This window comes from Colobus angolensis, unplaced genomic scaffold (genome assembly GCF_000951035.1).
Source record: "Colobus angolensis palliatus isolate OR3802 unplaced genomic scaffold, Cang.pa_1.0 Scaffold337, whole genome shotgun sequence".
Classification (NCBI taxonomy): Eukaryota; Metazoa; Chordata; class Mammalia; order Primates; family Cercopithecidae; genus Colobus; species Colobus angolensis.
The window spans coordinates 574,205-589,398 of NW_012116677.1; the positions used below are offsets into that span (position 1 = coordinate 574,205).

The following is a 15,194-nucleotide window of genomic DNA, read 5'->3' on the forward strand; positions in this document are numbered from 1 at the left end:
AAGTTTCATACCCGCCTTTTTTCCTTCTTTTTGTGTGTATTTAAGACATGTTAACTCATGTTATAATTTAGATATATTCATAGCAGAATCACCTAATATTCATTTTTCTGACATTTTGTTAAATGTTCACACTTTCAGTTATGAATATACTTCATACATTGGAGACAATTTAGCTTTATAAAAAATATTGAATGTATTAAGTGAATGAAGTACCTTCAAAAGTTGATTCCTACACGTCAATCAAAACCTGAAATGGCTGCTTCTTTCAGCTCTTCATAGTGAGCACATTATTACATGTACTAAATAGTCATGCATTCATCATTTATATTTTTTGTTTGAATGGTTACCTTCTTTTGGAGAGTAGATCAGGTGTAATTGTAACTGTGCTTTTTCAGCAGATCAAAAATTCCTTTCAGTTTGGAAAATAAATGATTTTTCAACATAATATTCAAGTGTTATTTCTTTGTTTTTAAAAACAGTTTTTGATGTATGATTTCCACAGTAAATGGAAAGGAAGTAAATAAAGTAAAGGCATTTCTAAGACTTAGATGTTTGATTTGGGAATATAATCAGAAAACCTACTTAACTTTTAATTATAAATCTTCTTAGATTAATGCAATAGACTATTCAGTGTATATTTGTTGGCTGAATTACAGATGTTTTTAAAAGTTTAAAGTTTTGTTTGAATATAGTGCTGTCATGGAACTTTTAAAAATTAACAGTCAATAAGAGTTTATTGTCCTTGTGCAAAGCACAAACACACATTTACAATAGGTTAACCTTTTTTTAAAATTATGATATTCTTATGTATTTTCAGATTGAAATGTTATTTGTGACTTTAAAAAAATTCATTAATGAAGTCCAGTTTCAACAGAATATTGATGTGCTATAAACTTGCCACAAGACATTTTCACAATATAGGAAATAGGTTACTTGGAATGTTCTGCCATCTTTCTGGGTGTAGTTTAAGACCTTTTATCTTTCCAGATCTGAAGGGCTAAATCATATTATGTAAAGCATTTCAGAATAAGCAAGCATTTTGATGTAATGTTGGATTTTCTGTGATAGAACAATTTGAGATTCCTTATAGGGCACTTGTAAATATGAGGAAGCTAATAAGATTTTAGGTAATCCATTGAACTAGTTGGCAGTCTTAAAAATTCTGAAAGCTTATCTATAAGACTTCTATAATTGCTTTAAAAATATTATCTGTGGAGATAGTCTTCCATGTTCACATAAGTATATGTAGGACATGTCAGATTATAGAATCATCACATTTTTAAGCTGGAATGCCTCCTTTAATTACTGTGAGGTATAATAGCTTATGATAGTCATGAATAAGATGTTAGTTTTTAATTGGGTATCTGTAATAATACTATATGCAAGCTTTATAAATGCTAATTTTAAAATCTTAAATAGAAAGAGCTTATGCTTGGAGTCATAGAAATGCTTAGGTTCAAATGCTAGCTATACTACTTTAATCAGCTGTGAACATTTGGATAAGTTAACTACCCTATGCCTTTTGTTTTTTTCTCATCCATAGAACATTGTTTTAAAGATAAAAGATAAAACATGAAAGGAACCTAAACACTGCTTGGTGAACAGCAAGCTCTTAATAAATAGATGCTGCATCTGAGTAACTTTAGTCAAATTGAGCTTTAAGTCATATGTAAAAATGGCTTTCAGTATAAGAATTCCTATTTTAGTGCTCTTAATTTATGTTCATTTTATTTGCAATGGTTCAGAATAACAAAGTTTGAAAGCCCACAAACCTAATATATGTAGTGTGGTGCTTGGCTTTCAGTAGTTCTCACTTTCATACATTATGCACTGATACTTCTAAACCTCCTTTTGTATGCAGAATACATCACCACTAGTCAGCAAACTGATTTAGAATTATCACCCTGGTTGTACTGTTTGCTGCCACTGCTATAAAAGGACAGACATCAGTCAGACTATAAGGATCTTATTCTGGTTGTCCTACCTATTTGATCACCATTCCTCCAACCCAGGGGCTCCTGTCAGGCATCAAAAGCCTGAAGCTTGCTTATATACAAGGGAACAACTATCTCAGAAGTGTGTCACCTCACTCAGCTGAACCTCTCTTTCAACCCTGAAGTCACCTCCAAATTCCACTCATCTCTCCTCATGCTACCCCATCAATGTAAAATATCAGGCTAGAAGTAGACAACTGGTTGAAAACTATTACCAAGGATTACATATGCTTGTGGGTTACAGCTCTGTAGCTATCTACCTTTGATCTGGTACTAGTGGAAGAAAATCCCTCCTCCAGTGTCTTATTTTATGACCTCTGAAATTCTGAAATGTAAAGATTAAAGGCTGCCCAAATATCTCTCCTGGCCTGTGTGAATGGATTAGGAAAGGAATAGTGACCCAGGAAAGGAGAGATGCCTTTGGTGTCTCCTTCCACAGACACCTTCAAGAGTCATACTCACCTACAGGGTCACTGAAACTCTAGGAGGGCAGTGTTTGTAAGGAGTAATATTAGAAATCTTATTTCTAACCATCCTTTAAATAATAGCTTGTGCAGCTTTCAAATGTGTAAGAACACTATATGCAGAAGAAAGGGAAACCTAAATAAAAACAATTCCTTTCCATTAGTAATTTTTACCAGAATTAGTCATGATAGTTAGAAAATGATGATTTTCCAACTCTGGTACGTGTTCCACATTTGCTATTCATCATCATGGTAAGCAGGAGCCCTTTTATCTCTCCAATTTTTATGTTCATCTATTTATCTATATTGTTTAGTGCTGTGGCTTTATAAATTCCTGTTTTGTTGTTTTTTTTTCCAGTGGTATATATAGTGCTCAGACATTTTGGTTTCAGAATTCCTTTAGACTCCTCATAATTATTGAGGGAACTTTGTTTATGGAATATGTATTGATATTTTTTATAATAAAACTAAAGGGTCAGAACCATAGCTATATCTCAGCCCCTTGGGCCCAAGATGCTAGTATGCCTCAAAGCAGTAGACCATGGGTTAGTGAGAAAATTACATTCACTTGTGCCTTTGAGAGTGAACCTATACCTCAGATCCCAGGTGCTACAGTAGTTTTGAAAGACCTTGAGCTGAGGAACCCAGCTCTCCAGATACTCTGAGCATCTGTGCTCTGGATCCCAGTGCTGCCTTTTCTGCCTGTGAGCCATGTCAGATCTGACACTGAGAGAGATCCCCTAAGCTAAGACTCACCACTGTGAGGATAACAAGAATGAGAGGATTCCTAAAACCTGTGCCCTAATAACCTACACTGCTACAGTCAGTAGCACAAACTCCTGAGGCCTAGACCATGGAGGCACCTGAAGTTATTACTAACATTGGTCACTGCTGAAGATGCTGCATGGCATCACATCACTGTGGTGACATAGAATCAGAGCCACCATATTCTACTTATCTGGTGGCATCCTTGGTCCCATCTACATGTGAAAGTCTTCACCTACAGAAACCACTCTGTAAAGTTTGGAAAAGGTGACTGTACCAGCAGATGTGTAGATATCAACACAGATACACAAGAAACATGGAAAAGCAAGGAAATATGACACCACTACAGAAACAAAATAATTCTTCAGTAACTGACCCCAAAGAAATTGAAGTTTACTAATTATCTAAAAGAAATTCAAAATAATGAACCTGAGGAAAGTAATTAAGAAACAAGACAGTGCAAATAGGCAATTCAGTGAAGACAGAAAACAGTTTATGATCTGAATGAGAAATTCAATGTAGATAGATATCATAAAAATGAACAAAACAGAAATCTTGGAGCTGAAGAATTCAACCAATGAAATTAAAGATACAATTGTGGGTTCCAACAGCAGGCTAGATCAATCAAGCAGGAGAAAGATATCTGTGAATCTGAAGATAGGTCTGTTGGAATGACTCAGAGGAAAAAAGAAAAAAGAATGAAAAAGAGTGAAGACTGCCTATAAGACTTATGAGACACCATTAAGAAAAAAAAAATACACAATGGGAGAAATGCACTTAGGGGAGAAGAGACAGAGAAGGGGACAAAAAGCTTATTTAATGAAGTAATCGCAGAAAACTTGTCAAGTCTTGGGAGAGATACGGATATCCAGATCCATGAAGCTCAGAGCTCCCCAAATAGATTGAACCCAAAGAGATCCTCTTTGAAGCACATTATAATCAAACTATCAAAAGTCAAAAACAGAATTGTAAAAGAAGCAAGAAAAAAGCCTCAAGTCACATATTAAGGAATCTCCATTAGACTGTCAGCAGATTTCTCAGCAGAAACCTTGCAGGCCAAGAGAGACTGGAAAGATATATTCAAAGATATATCCAAAGAAATAAACTGACAGTTAAGAATACTATACCCAACAAAGCTGTTCTTCAGAAATGAAAGAGAAACAGTCTTTTACAGAGAAGCAAAAGCCAAGGGAATCCATTACTGCTAGTCCTTCCTTACAAGACACACTTAAGGGAATTCTTCAGGCAGAAACAAAAGGATGATAATTACTATCATGAAAACATGTGAAAGTATAAAAACCACTGATAGAAGCAAATAGTAAATCCAGAATACTTTAGTACTGTAAAGGTAGTGTGTAAATCATACTAATCTCCAGTATAAAGGTTAAAAGTCAAAACTAGGTTAGGCATGGTGGCTCATGCGTGAAATCTCAGCAGTTTGGGAGGCTAAATGGGAGGATTGCTTGAGTCCAGGAGTTTGGGATCAGCCTGGACGACATGGTAAGATCATGTATCTTCAAAAAAGTAAAAAAAAAAAAAAAAAAAAAAACAAAAACAAAAAAACCTTATCTGGGTAATCCCAGCTACTCTGGAGGCTGAGGCAGGAGGATCACTTGAGCCAGGGAGGTTGAGTCTGCAGTTAGCCATGTTCATGCCACTGCACTCCAGCCAGGAGTCTGGGTGATAGAACAAGACCCTGTCTCAAAAAAAACAAACAAAAAAGTCAAAACTATCAGAAATAATTAAAGCTACAGTAAGTTGTTAAGGAATACAAAATACAAAATGATGTAGACTGTGGTATCAAAAATGTAAATTGGTGGGGAGGGTAAAAGTCCAGTGTTTTTGTATGCATCAGATGTTGAGTAATTATCAGCTTACAATAGTAGATTATAACTATGAAATATGTTATTTAAGCTTCATTCTGACCACAAAACAAAAAACTCCAGCAGATACATGAATGATAAAGAGAAATGAATCAAAGCTCAGCTACAGAAAATTGTGAAATCATAAAGATAGGCAAAAAGAGGAAGAAAAGAACAAAGGAACTGCAAAACAACCAGAAAACAAATAGCAAAATGACAGTAGTAAGTACTTATTTATCAGTAATGAACTTGAATGTAAATGGATTAAATTTTCCAATCAAAAGTGATAGAATGGTTAGATGGAGTTAAAAAGAAAAACAAGATCCAACTATATGTTGCCTACAAGAGGTCAGAAGAAACCAAGCATGGCTATACTTACATATAATAAAATAGACTTCAAGTGAAAAACTATTGCAAGAAACAAAGAAGGTCATTAGTTAATGATAAAAGGGTCAATTCATGAAGAGGACATAACCATTGTAAATCTATATGTACCCAACATTGGATCACCTAAATACATTAAGCAAATATTAATGAACATGAAGGGAGAAATAGATAGCAATACTACAATAGTAGCAGACTTTAGTATCCCACATTCAAAAATGGGTAATCAGACAGAGAATTAATAAGGAAATACTGGACTTGAATTGTACTGTTGACCAATTGGAACTGACAGACATATTCAGAACTTTGCATCCAACAACAACAGAATACACATTTTGCTGTAGCACACATGCATAGAACATTCTTTAGGACAGACCCTGTGTTAGGCCACAAAAGAAGATTGACCATATATCTAGTATTGTTTCAAACTCCTGTTATATGAAACTATAAATCAGTAGCAGGAGGAACCTTGGAAAATTAACAAATATGTGGAAATTTAAAAATTTGTTCCTGAATGACCAGTGGGTCAAAGAATAAATCAAAAGAGAAATTTCTTAAATGTCTTGAGACAAATGGCAGTGGCAGCACAGCATACCAAAACATGGGATGCAGCAAATGCATTTCTAAGAGGGACATTATAGCAATTAATGCCTATGTTAAAAAGAAGAAAGATTTCAAATAAATAGTCTAACATTACACCTCAAGGAACCAGGAAAAGAACAAACTAAACCCCAAATAAGCAGAAGGAAGGAAATAATAAAATTAAGAACAGAAATAAATCAAATAGGGAACAAAAGAAAAAACACAGAAAGAATCAATAAAACAAAGAGTTGGTTTTTTGAAAAACAAAATTTACAAACCCTTAATCAGTCTAAGAAAAAAAATTCAAACAAAATAAAAAATGAATGTGATGAAATTATAACAGATGCCTCAGAAATAAAAAGGTCATACAGGACTATTATGTACAAGTATATGCCATCAAATTGGATAACCTAGAGGAAATGGATGAATTCCTAGAAAAATACAACCTACCAAGATTTAGTCAGGAAGAAATAGAAAGCATGAATAGACCAATAACTAATAAAGACATTAAAGAAGTAATAGAAAACCTCCCAACAAAGAAAAGCCAAACACCAAATGACTTTACAGCTGAATTCTACCACACAGTCAAAGAAGAGTTAATACCAATACTTCTTAAACTCCTCTGAAAAATAGAGCTACAGAGAATACTTCTAAACATATTTTATGAGGTCAGCATTACCTTGATACTTAAGCCAGACAAAGACATCAAAAGAACTACAGGCCAATCTTTCTGATGAACGTTGGTGCAAAAATCTTCAATAAAATATTAGCAAACAAAATCCAACAACACATCAAAAAGTGTATACACCAGGACCAAGCGGGGAGATTGCTGGCATGCAAGACTGGTTTAACATACACAAATCAATGTGACACATCACATCAACAGAATGAAAGATAAAAACTACATGATCATCTGAATTACTGCAGAAAAAGATTTCGACAAAGTCTGATATTTTTTCTTGATAAAAGTTCTCAACAGTTTAGTTACAGAAGGGAAGTTTCTCAATGTAATAAAAGCCATTTATTAAAAACACACAGTTAACATAATCCATGGGGAAAAACTGAAAATGTTTTCACTAAGATCTGGTGCAAGGCAAGGACACACACTCTTACCACTTCTATTCAGCGTAGTACTAGAAGTACTAGCAAGATCAATCAGATAAGAAAAAGAAATAAAAGCCATCCAAATCAAAAAAGAGGCAGAATTATCTCTATTTGTAGAAAACATGATCCTATAAATAAAAAAATTTTAAAGATTTTAGCAAAAATAAAAAACCCGTTAGAATAAATGAATTCAGCAAAGTTACGGGATACAAAAATTAGCATACAAAAAATCAACATACAAAAATTAGCATTTTAATACACAACCTAACTGAAAAAGATATCAAGAAACCATCCCATTTATGACAGCATTAAATAACATAAGATACTAAGGAATAAATTTAAGCAAGGAAGTGAAAAATCTGTACACCAAAAACTATAAAACATTGATGAGAGAAATTAAAGGAAACACAGATAAATGGAAGGATATCCCATGCTCATGGATCAGAAGAATTAATATTGTTAGAATGTTCATAGTACCCAAACCAGTATACATATGTAACATAATCTCTATCAAAATTCCAATGGTATTCTATACAGATATAGGAAAACAATCCTAAAGTTTGTATAGAACCATAAAAGACCTCAAAGAGCCAAAACAATTCTGAGAAAGGAAAACAGACTTGGAAGCAACTTTGATTTAAAATTAATAAACACTTACTTTCTGATCTAAAGTTTTATTACAGAGCTATAATAATCAAAACAGTATGATACTGGCATAAAAATAGGCACGTAGATCAGTGGAACAGAATAGAGAGCCTAAAAATCAGTCTAAACATGTATGGTCAACTAGTTTTTGATCAAAAAATTTTTATGAAAAATCTGCGGATGATCAATTCACTTATATAACATGGCATAGTATTTGTATATAACCTATCCACATACTTCTGTATCTTTAAATTATCCCTAAATTACTTATAATACCAAATATAGTCTAAACGGTATGTAAATAGTTGTTATACTGTATTTTTTAATTTGCATTTTATTGTTGTGTTGTTATTTTATCATTTTTTTCCCCATATATTTTCAGTGGTAGTCGATTGAATCTGCGAATGCAGAACCCATGGATTCAGAGGGCTGATTGTATACAGAGATCAGCAACAAAACAGTGGTTACCTGGGACATGAAGGGGTGGTTGGGAGAAGTAGGGAGATGTATGTCAAAGGATACAGAGTAGCAGATATGTAAGGTGAACAAATCTAGAGATCTAATGTTCATGAGAACTGTTGGTAATAAAATTGTACTGTGTGTGGGATTCATGCTAAATGAGTAGATTTTGGTTGCTCTTGCCACACACAAAAAGGGATAACTGTGAGATGATGTATATTTTAATTTGCTTCACTCTAGTAACCTTTTTACTGTCTATTCATATCCCAGAACATCATGTTATATCCCTTAAATATATACAATGAAATTTATTTTAAATACATAAAGTGCGAATTTTTAAGTGTTTATTAATTCGTTTTAAAATATCACTAATAAATCTATTACATGTTAACATAAAGAATGTATGGATCACTATACTTTACCTCTTTCTTTCTCCCTGATCTTGAAGTTAATTTGTACAACTTCCTTTGTATGGCGTATCTGATACATATCTTTAATTGATATAAATTTTCATTTTTAGTATTTTTTAACTTGCTTTACTGCCTATGCTTAAGAAGGCAATCTTTTTTACTTTTATCTTCACATTTTAAACACAGTTGAACAAAAAAAAGTTATTAACACACTTTTACAAGAAATTTCTTTTTCCTCAGAATGTCAGAATAAGTTCAGAAACTGAATATTGATTTTCCTTTTTAAGTTATGGAACAATGACATGAAAAGCTTCATATTTTCCATGTGGTAGGGAAAAGGCTATAGGTACAATTTTAATCTCATAAATACATGTGCACATGTGTATGTGTTTGTGTATTTATAATCTATTAGTTATAATAGACTGAAGGGAACAGAATAACATGTTAATAACGATATTTTGAGTCACACGCTTACAGGTCATTTTTATTTTTTTCTACTTTTTGGTATTTTCCAGATTTTCTTCAGCGAAGTTTTAATGAATCCATTACTAGGATTAAGTTAAGTGATTTATGATATGTTTTCTGCATTCTGAAATGCCTCAATGAAAAGCAGTGGTTTTTCTTTTTTGGAAAGAAATGGTGATTTTTAATCTTTTAAGAAATGGCAGTAACTTTTGCTTTTAGCTTAGCCCTTATATTTTACCTACTGAAATGTAGTCAATTTGTAGATGTAACATTTGTAGTCATCTGAAAGTCTAGCAGCATATCTTAGTGGTTAAGTGTCTAGGATCTGGAGTTAAAAGACCCATGTTCAAATCCTGATTTCTGTTTGCTAGCAAGTAAATGTCTTAAGTTCTCTTAAGCCTCAATCTCTTTATAAATGAAATATATAAATTATTTATTAAAATGAAGTAATAATAGTACCTCATGGCATTGTAAAGCTTAAATGAAATTACTCATGCAGAGCTAAAACTTAGTTCAATGTCTGGCACATGGTAAACATGCCATAAATATTAGTGCTTTTTTTTTTTTTTTCTTCCCCTGACTCTTTCTGGAAATCTAGGACCTCTCCCTTCTTCCTTCAAACCTAACAAAACATTGTTGTGAACTATAGGATTTTTTTAAATCAAGGGTAAACATAATCCAAGACTTCGATATTCAACAGCCATTCCCTGTCCATAGAAATTTCCTACTGGTTATATTGGTTTCTATGCCCTGTATCACCGTATGTGTGGCTGGGCCTGTCTCTACAAACCAACGTGGTCTGCAGTGTGGTTTCCCAAGTGTGGTCTATAAGGTGATTTTAGATGACACAGAGACAACCCTTTAAATTTTTTAAATCTATTTTTATGGGTGAGCAAAAAACACAACTAGCACATTAAGTCAGTGATTACAAGAATATTTTTTAGAGTAAGGTAAAAATGAGTATTGAAGAAAAATGCAAATTACTGTAAAGAAAAATATTAAGATATAGTACTCTAAAGTATGCAAAAATTGCAAAGATGGTACTTGAAAGGCTGAAGTTTAGGATTCTGCTCTAGAGGCTCCTTCCCATGTCTGTGTCCAGGATGCTCGTATGCTATCCCAGAAGCTCAGTAGAACAGGTGAAATCTGTCTTTTACCTAAATCCCTGTCATCTACAATATGCTTCGGGATCTCACCTTTTTTTTTTTTTAATCTTCCTTCCTTTCTTTCTTTTTTTAAAAACTAAATGACCTCCATATATTTCTAAACAAAGAAATAGGAAATCTGCCATCCTCCTAGGGCAATTATCTCAACAGCAACCAGCTTTAAAGTTTTTAAAGTTTGGAAAAATATACTGTTATATCTACAGTCTTTAAATCCATAGATTGTTGACCATTACTACCTTCCTGAATTCAAATCTGTGTTTCAATTAAATATAATATTGTTTAATATTAAATAAAACAACTATGTACTCTTTTACTTAATAATACTCATTGAGTCCACCAATGTCAATTATTTTTGTTGTATTAGGACTTATTGAACCTATACAAATATTGGATTAAATGTTTTTGTTACCAACTTAATTTTTAAATGTAAATTAGATCCTAAAATTTTGACACTTGATCAGGTACTTAAATTTGCTCTATTCACTAGGATGGACATTTTTTTGCTATGATAAATAGAGTTGTCTTTACAAATATTGCATGAAAGCATATTAGTATAAGTAAGTGTACAGTTTGTACCTAATTCCTTACTCAGTGGGAGGCATAAATTCCATGCCCAATTCATAAAAATTGAACAAGTAGTATTTATTCCAAAAAAAGGGAGTAGTTTTACAGTAATTTATTGAGGAGATAAACATATCTGATTATAAAGAATTTATTTAATAAGCTAATAGCTTTATTTTATATTACTAAAGATGTATACTTTTTAAAAAAAATCTTTATTTCACCTATTTCTAAACAAAGGTTTATTCAGTGATTGTCCTGAAATTAAACTAGCTCATTAATTACTCTTCCTGTGTTTCCATACACACATGCATACACACAAACAAATAGGTATAACTTTTGATTTTTTAAATCCCTGGGAGACCTTACATGAAGTTGAGAGACCTAAGAGTAGGAATAGAAAGTTAATTTTTTTGTTGCAGATATGCCTGTAATATATATGCATTTAGTAGTGCTACTGAGAACTATAGACCTGTCTATCCTCTCCCCATGTGCTAAACTTTATTGATGTACATTTAAAACCTTATAGACCACACATGTACTTTGAGGATCCCATGTATTTGCAGTTTTATTTTAAACAATAGTTTTCCTCTCTATAACTGTTACTCCAGAAAGATATTCTTACATTTCGGTAATTAGATAAGGACTATTTGAAGACATAGGTATTTGATTAACACATTTTGAACATTGTCATATAAGTATACTTTAATGTATGCTAAATTATAAATGCTAAATTTATAGTAATTTGTTATGATGTATTTATATATGTGAATGTAAATAGCGTTTTAGTAAAAATACATGTACATATATTGAGCCTTACTATGAGAGAAATGCAGTTGTCATTGTTGTATGCTCCTTGTACCCTAATCCTTGTTCCTACAACTTTTACTATCAGTCCTTTATCCTACTGAAAATTTACTGGATAAGATAAGCAAAAGGTAACTCCTCTTTGTAGAACTTGGGGAACCTCTGCATTAGAATGAAATCAGCCTAATTAAATGACCTTACAGAACTTCCTGACCACATACTTAAGGTTTATTAGCCATTAATGGGTTGTCTATGAACTCCCAGCCTTTCACTTAATATTACTAAGATGGAAGAAATAAAACCAGCCATTCAGTCTTCTCAGGCTTTCCTTTTATGTCTTTCTTTCTCCTGTACTGTCACTTCCAGGAGTTTCCTGTCCACACTTAAAGGAATTTATAGTTAATAGAATCTCAGGTAGTGTAGGAGAGAGATTTGTAGGCATCAAGGTTGATTTATGAAGTCAGTATATTTAGCATAGTGTAAGATTGGCTTAGGAGTGGTAAGAGAAAGGACTATTTTGTAAGGTCCAAATTTCTCTCCCTGGCTGGTCTGATCACTGTTAAGCCATGCTGCTCCCTTTGTCATTCCTCACTGATGACTTCTCTGTCTCAGCTCACATTCCCCGGAGTAGGCAGGCACACTTGTTAAATAGTAGGAAGTAGAAAGCCTACCTGGTTTCCCCAGGCTCAAAGTTTCAATGAGAAAGAAACATGTGAAGCAACCATTTTGACAAAGCTGTTTTGAAAGATATAATGAAGACTTTCTGAAAACACAAGACAAAATAACAAATAGTTTTATGCCTTCTGTATAAACTTAAAATATGTACTAATCAACTTTTACTGAGAAATATAAGCAATAGGCATTCTCATTACATTCTTGAATTCTCACCAACTTTTATTTTACTGTTCTCTCTGCTTTCATGTTTCTGCATTGCTACTATTCCACTCCAGATATTTATCTCTCATCTGAAGAACCATAGACTTTGAAATTAAGATAAAAGATCAAAGGAAGACAAAACAGCAGCAGTTGGTCTCTCAATGTGACTCTAACAGTAACATATGAACTTAGAAGCTTGTAAGTGCTCACCTTCAGTCTACCATAGCCATAACCAAACCAATGACCAGTTTTGTTATTCTTCTTTTAAATTCCCTTAAGAGCCAGTGATTAACATGGGCCACAGAATTCAACCCATGGCTTGGTTTCCCTTGGGTTTGCCAGTGTATTAGGGACAGGGTGGTTGCAGGGTCTTGTGGTTCATTACATACTTAGTAACAGCCATGAATATTGATTTTCTTGGGTAATTGCAGCAGCCATTGCTACCTGTAAGATATCCATGTAAGTCAGAAGGAATTGAACTTGCTATTGATTATTAAAATATTTTTTATTGGCCATTAGTGCTCTATAGGATTATTATTATTTTTTTTTGCTCTTTTTCTGTACATTAAATCTAGATTAATTAATTAATTTATTTTTTGAGATGGAGTCTCACTCTGTAGCCCAAGCTGGAGTGCAGTGGCACGATCTCGGTTCACTGAAGCCCTTGCCTCCTGGGCTCAAGCGATTCTTGTGCTTCAGCCTCCTTAGTAGAGTAGCTGGGACTACAGGTGTGTGCCACCATGCCTGGCTAATTTTTTGTATTTTAGTAGAGATGGGGTTTCACCATGTTGCCCAGGTTGATCTCGAACCCCTGAGCTCAGGCGATCCCCCTGCCTTGGCCTCCCAAATTGCTGGGATTACAGGCATGAGCCACTGCAGCTGGCCTACCATTAATTTTTGTATGCTGTGGTAAATAATTACAAATTTTTGCAGTAGTTTAGAATTTGCCTTTTGTAATATACCTAATTCAAAATGAAATCTATTCTCTTTTTCCTGTTAATTTAATTCTTTAACCATATAAGGGATTATGCAATATTAAAAGATTAATTGTAGTAACTACTGTATCATAGGTTCGTTTAAAAATGTATTAATGACTTTTGTCTTACAGGACAAACTATTCGAGAGAAGAGAATTGTAGAAGCAGCAAATAAAAAAGAAGTAGACTATGAAATAGGGGATATTCCAACAGAATGGGAAGGTAAGTTTCTGCTTTTAGTGGAATCTCCTGGGAGGTAAATTGTATAACAATATACAAACTCAATAAGAGCATGTATAATTATATACTGTTGCTCTTTGCAAAAAAGTTTTAGTCTCTGAATGTTTAAAACTGTTTTTTTTAACATTGCATTTCTTTGGAAGTTGTAAAGGTGCCGAATTTTAGTAAGCAGATGCATGTACAGCAAAAAGAACTATTAAGCATTAGTAGAGCTGGGACTGAGGTGAGGCAAGCCAAAATCCTAAGATGCAAAATTTAAACAGGCACTCACTTTCATGTAGTGACCCAGCACTTGCACAATCTTAGGATTTGAATCCTGTTTCTGGCACTCGCTACACACATGAACTTGCAAAGTAATTTAAACTTTTAGTTTTTTCTTTTATAAATTATGCATAATACTTGCTGCAGATACCATTTGGAGTATTTTTTCAACTCACAATAACTCTATGTTAACTGACCTCCTGTTAAGACAAGGATGGGTGCTTGATCCCTTTCCTAAGACTTTGAAATTAAAATAAAAGATCAAAGGGAAGCAAACAGCAGCAGTTGGTCTCTCGGTGTGGCTCTAACAGTAACATATGAACTTAGTACCTTGTAAGTGGTCACCTTCAATCTACCATCAAAGTTTTATTGCATAAAAAAGCTAATTGATTTTAGAAAAGGTGATATTGCAGAAAAAGCTGATTTACTGAGAAGAAAATGGAAGCTAGTTCACAATGAGAAGTACATAGACAGAATATTTCCTAGTTTTCCAACAGCTTTCTGGTTCCCAGTTCAGTTTCTCTCTGAGTGAAGTTCAGCTGCAAGACTGAGTTCAAAATGGCACCTGATAACCATGTTATGTATTTCCGTTTTTTTGCTTACCAGTTCCTAGCATAGTGCCTGGCACATCGTAAGGCACCTAGTAGGTACTTAATCAGTATGTATTGAATACATGAAATCTAGCTTGAGTTAGTTTTGGTATGTGCAACTAAAAGAACCTGAACTGAAACCTCAATACTTATACTGTATATATCGCTTAACACATATCAAGTATTTACCTGTATGCCTGATATTATACCATTACTTTACCATCACTGTGTTTAATCATCACAAAACCTCATAAGGTAGACACTGTAATTAACCCAGTGTATTAGGCCATTTTCACACTGCTATAAAGAAATACCCGAGGCTGCCAGCACTTTGGGAGGCTAAAGCGGGAAGATCATCTGAGGTCAGGAGTTCGAGACCAGCCTGGCTAATATGGTGAAACCCCATTTCTACTGAAAATACAAAAAATTAGGCCAGGTGTGGTGGCTCACGTCTGTAATCCCAGCACTTTGGGAGGGCAAGGCAGGTGGATCATGAGGTCAAGAGATCAAGACCATCCTGGGCAACATGGTGAAACCCTGTCTCTACTAAAAATACAAAAATTAGCTGGGCATGGTGGCACTA

At 33.8% G+C, this 15,194-nt stretch overlaps 1 protein-coding gene across 1 annotated transcript in view; it reads left to right on the forward strand.

Annotated features, from left to right (window-relative positions):
- NDUFAF2 (NADH dehydrogenase (ubiquinone) complex I, assembly factor 2) overlaps positions 1 to 15,194 on the forward strand; it is a 209,036-nt gene that overhangs the window by 103,622 nt on the left and 90,220 nt on the right. The window contains exon 2 of the mRNA XM_011952204.1: positions 13,653 to 13,742. Coding sequence (XP_011807594.1) covers positions 13,653 to 13,742 — 90 coding nt within the window. The remainder of the gene's footprint in view (positions 1 to 13,652; positions 13,743 to 15,194) is intronic.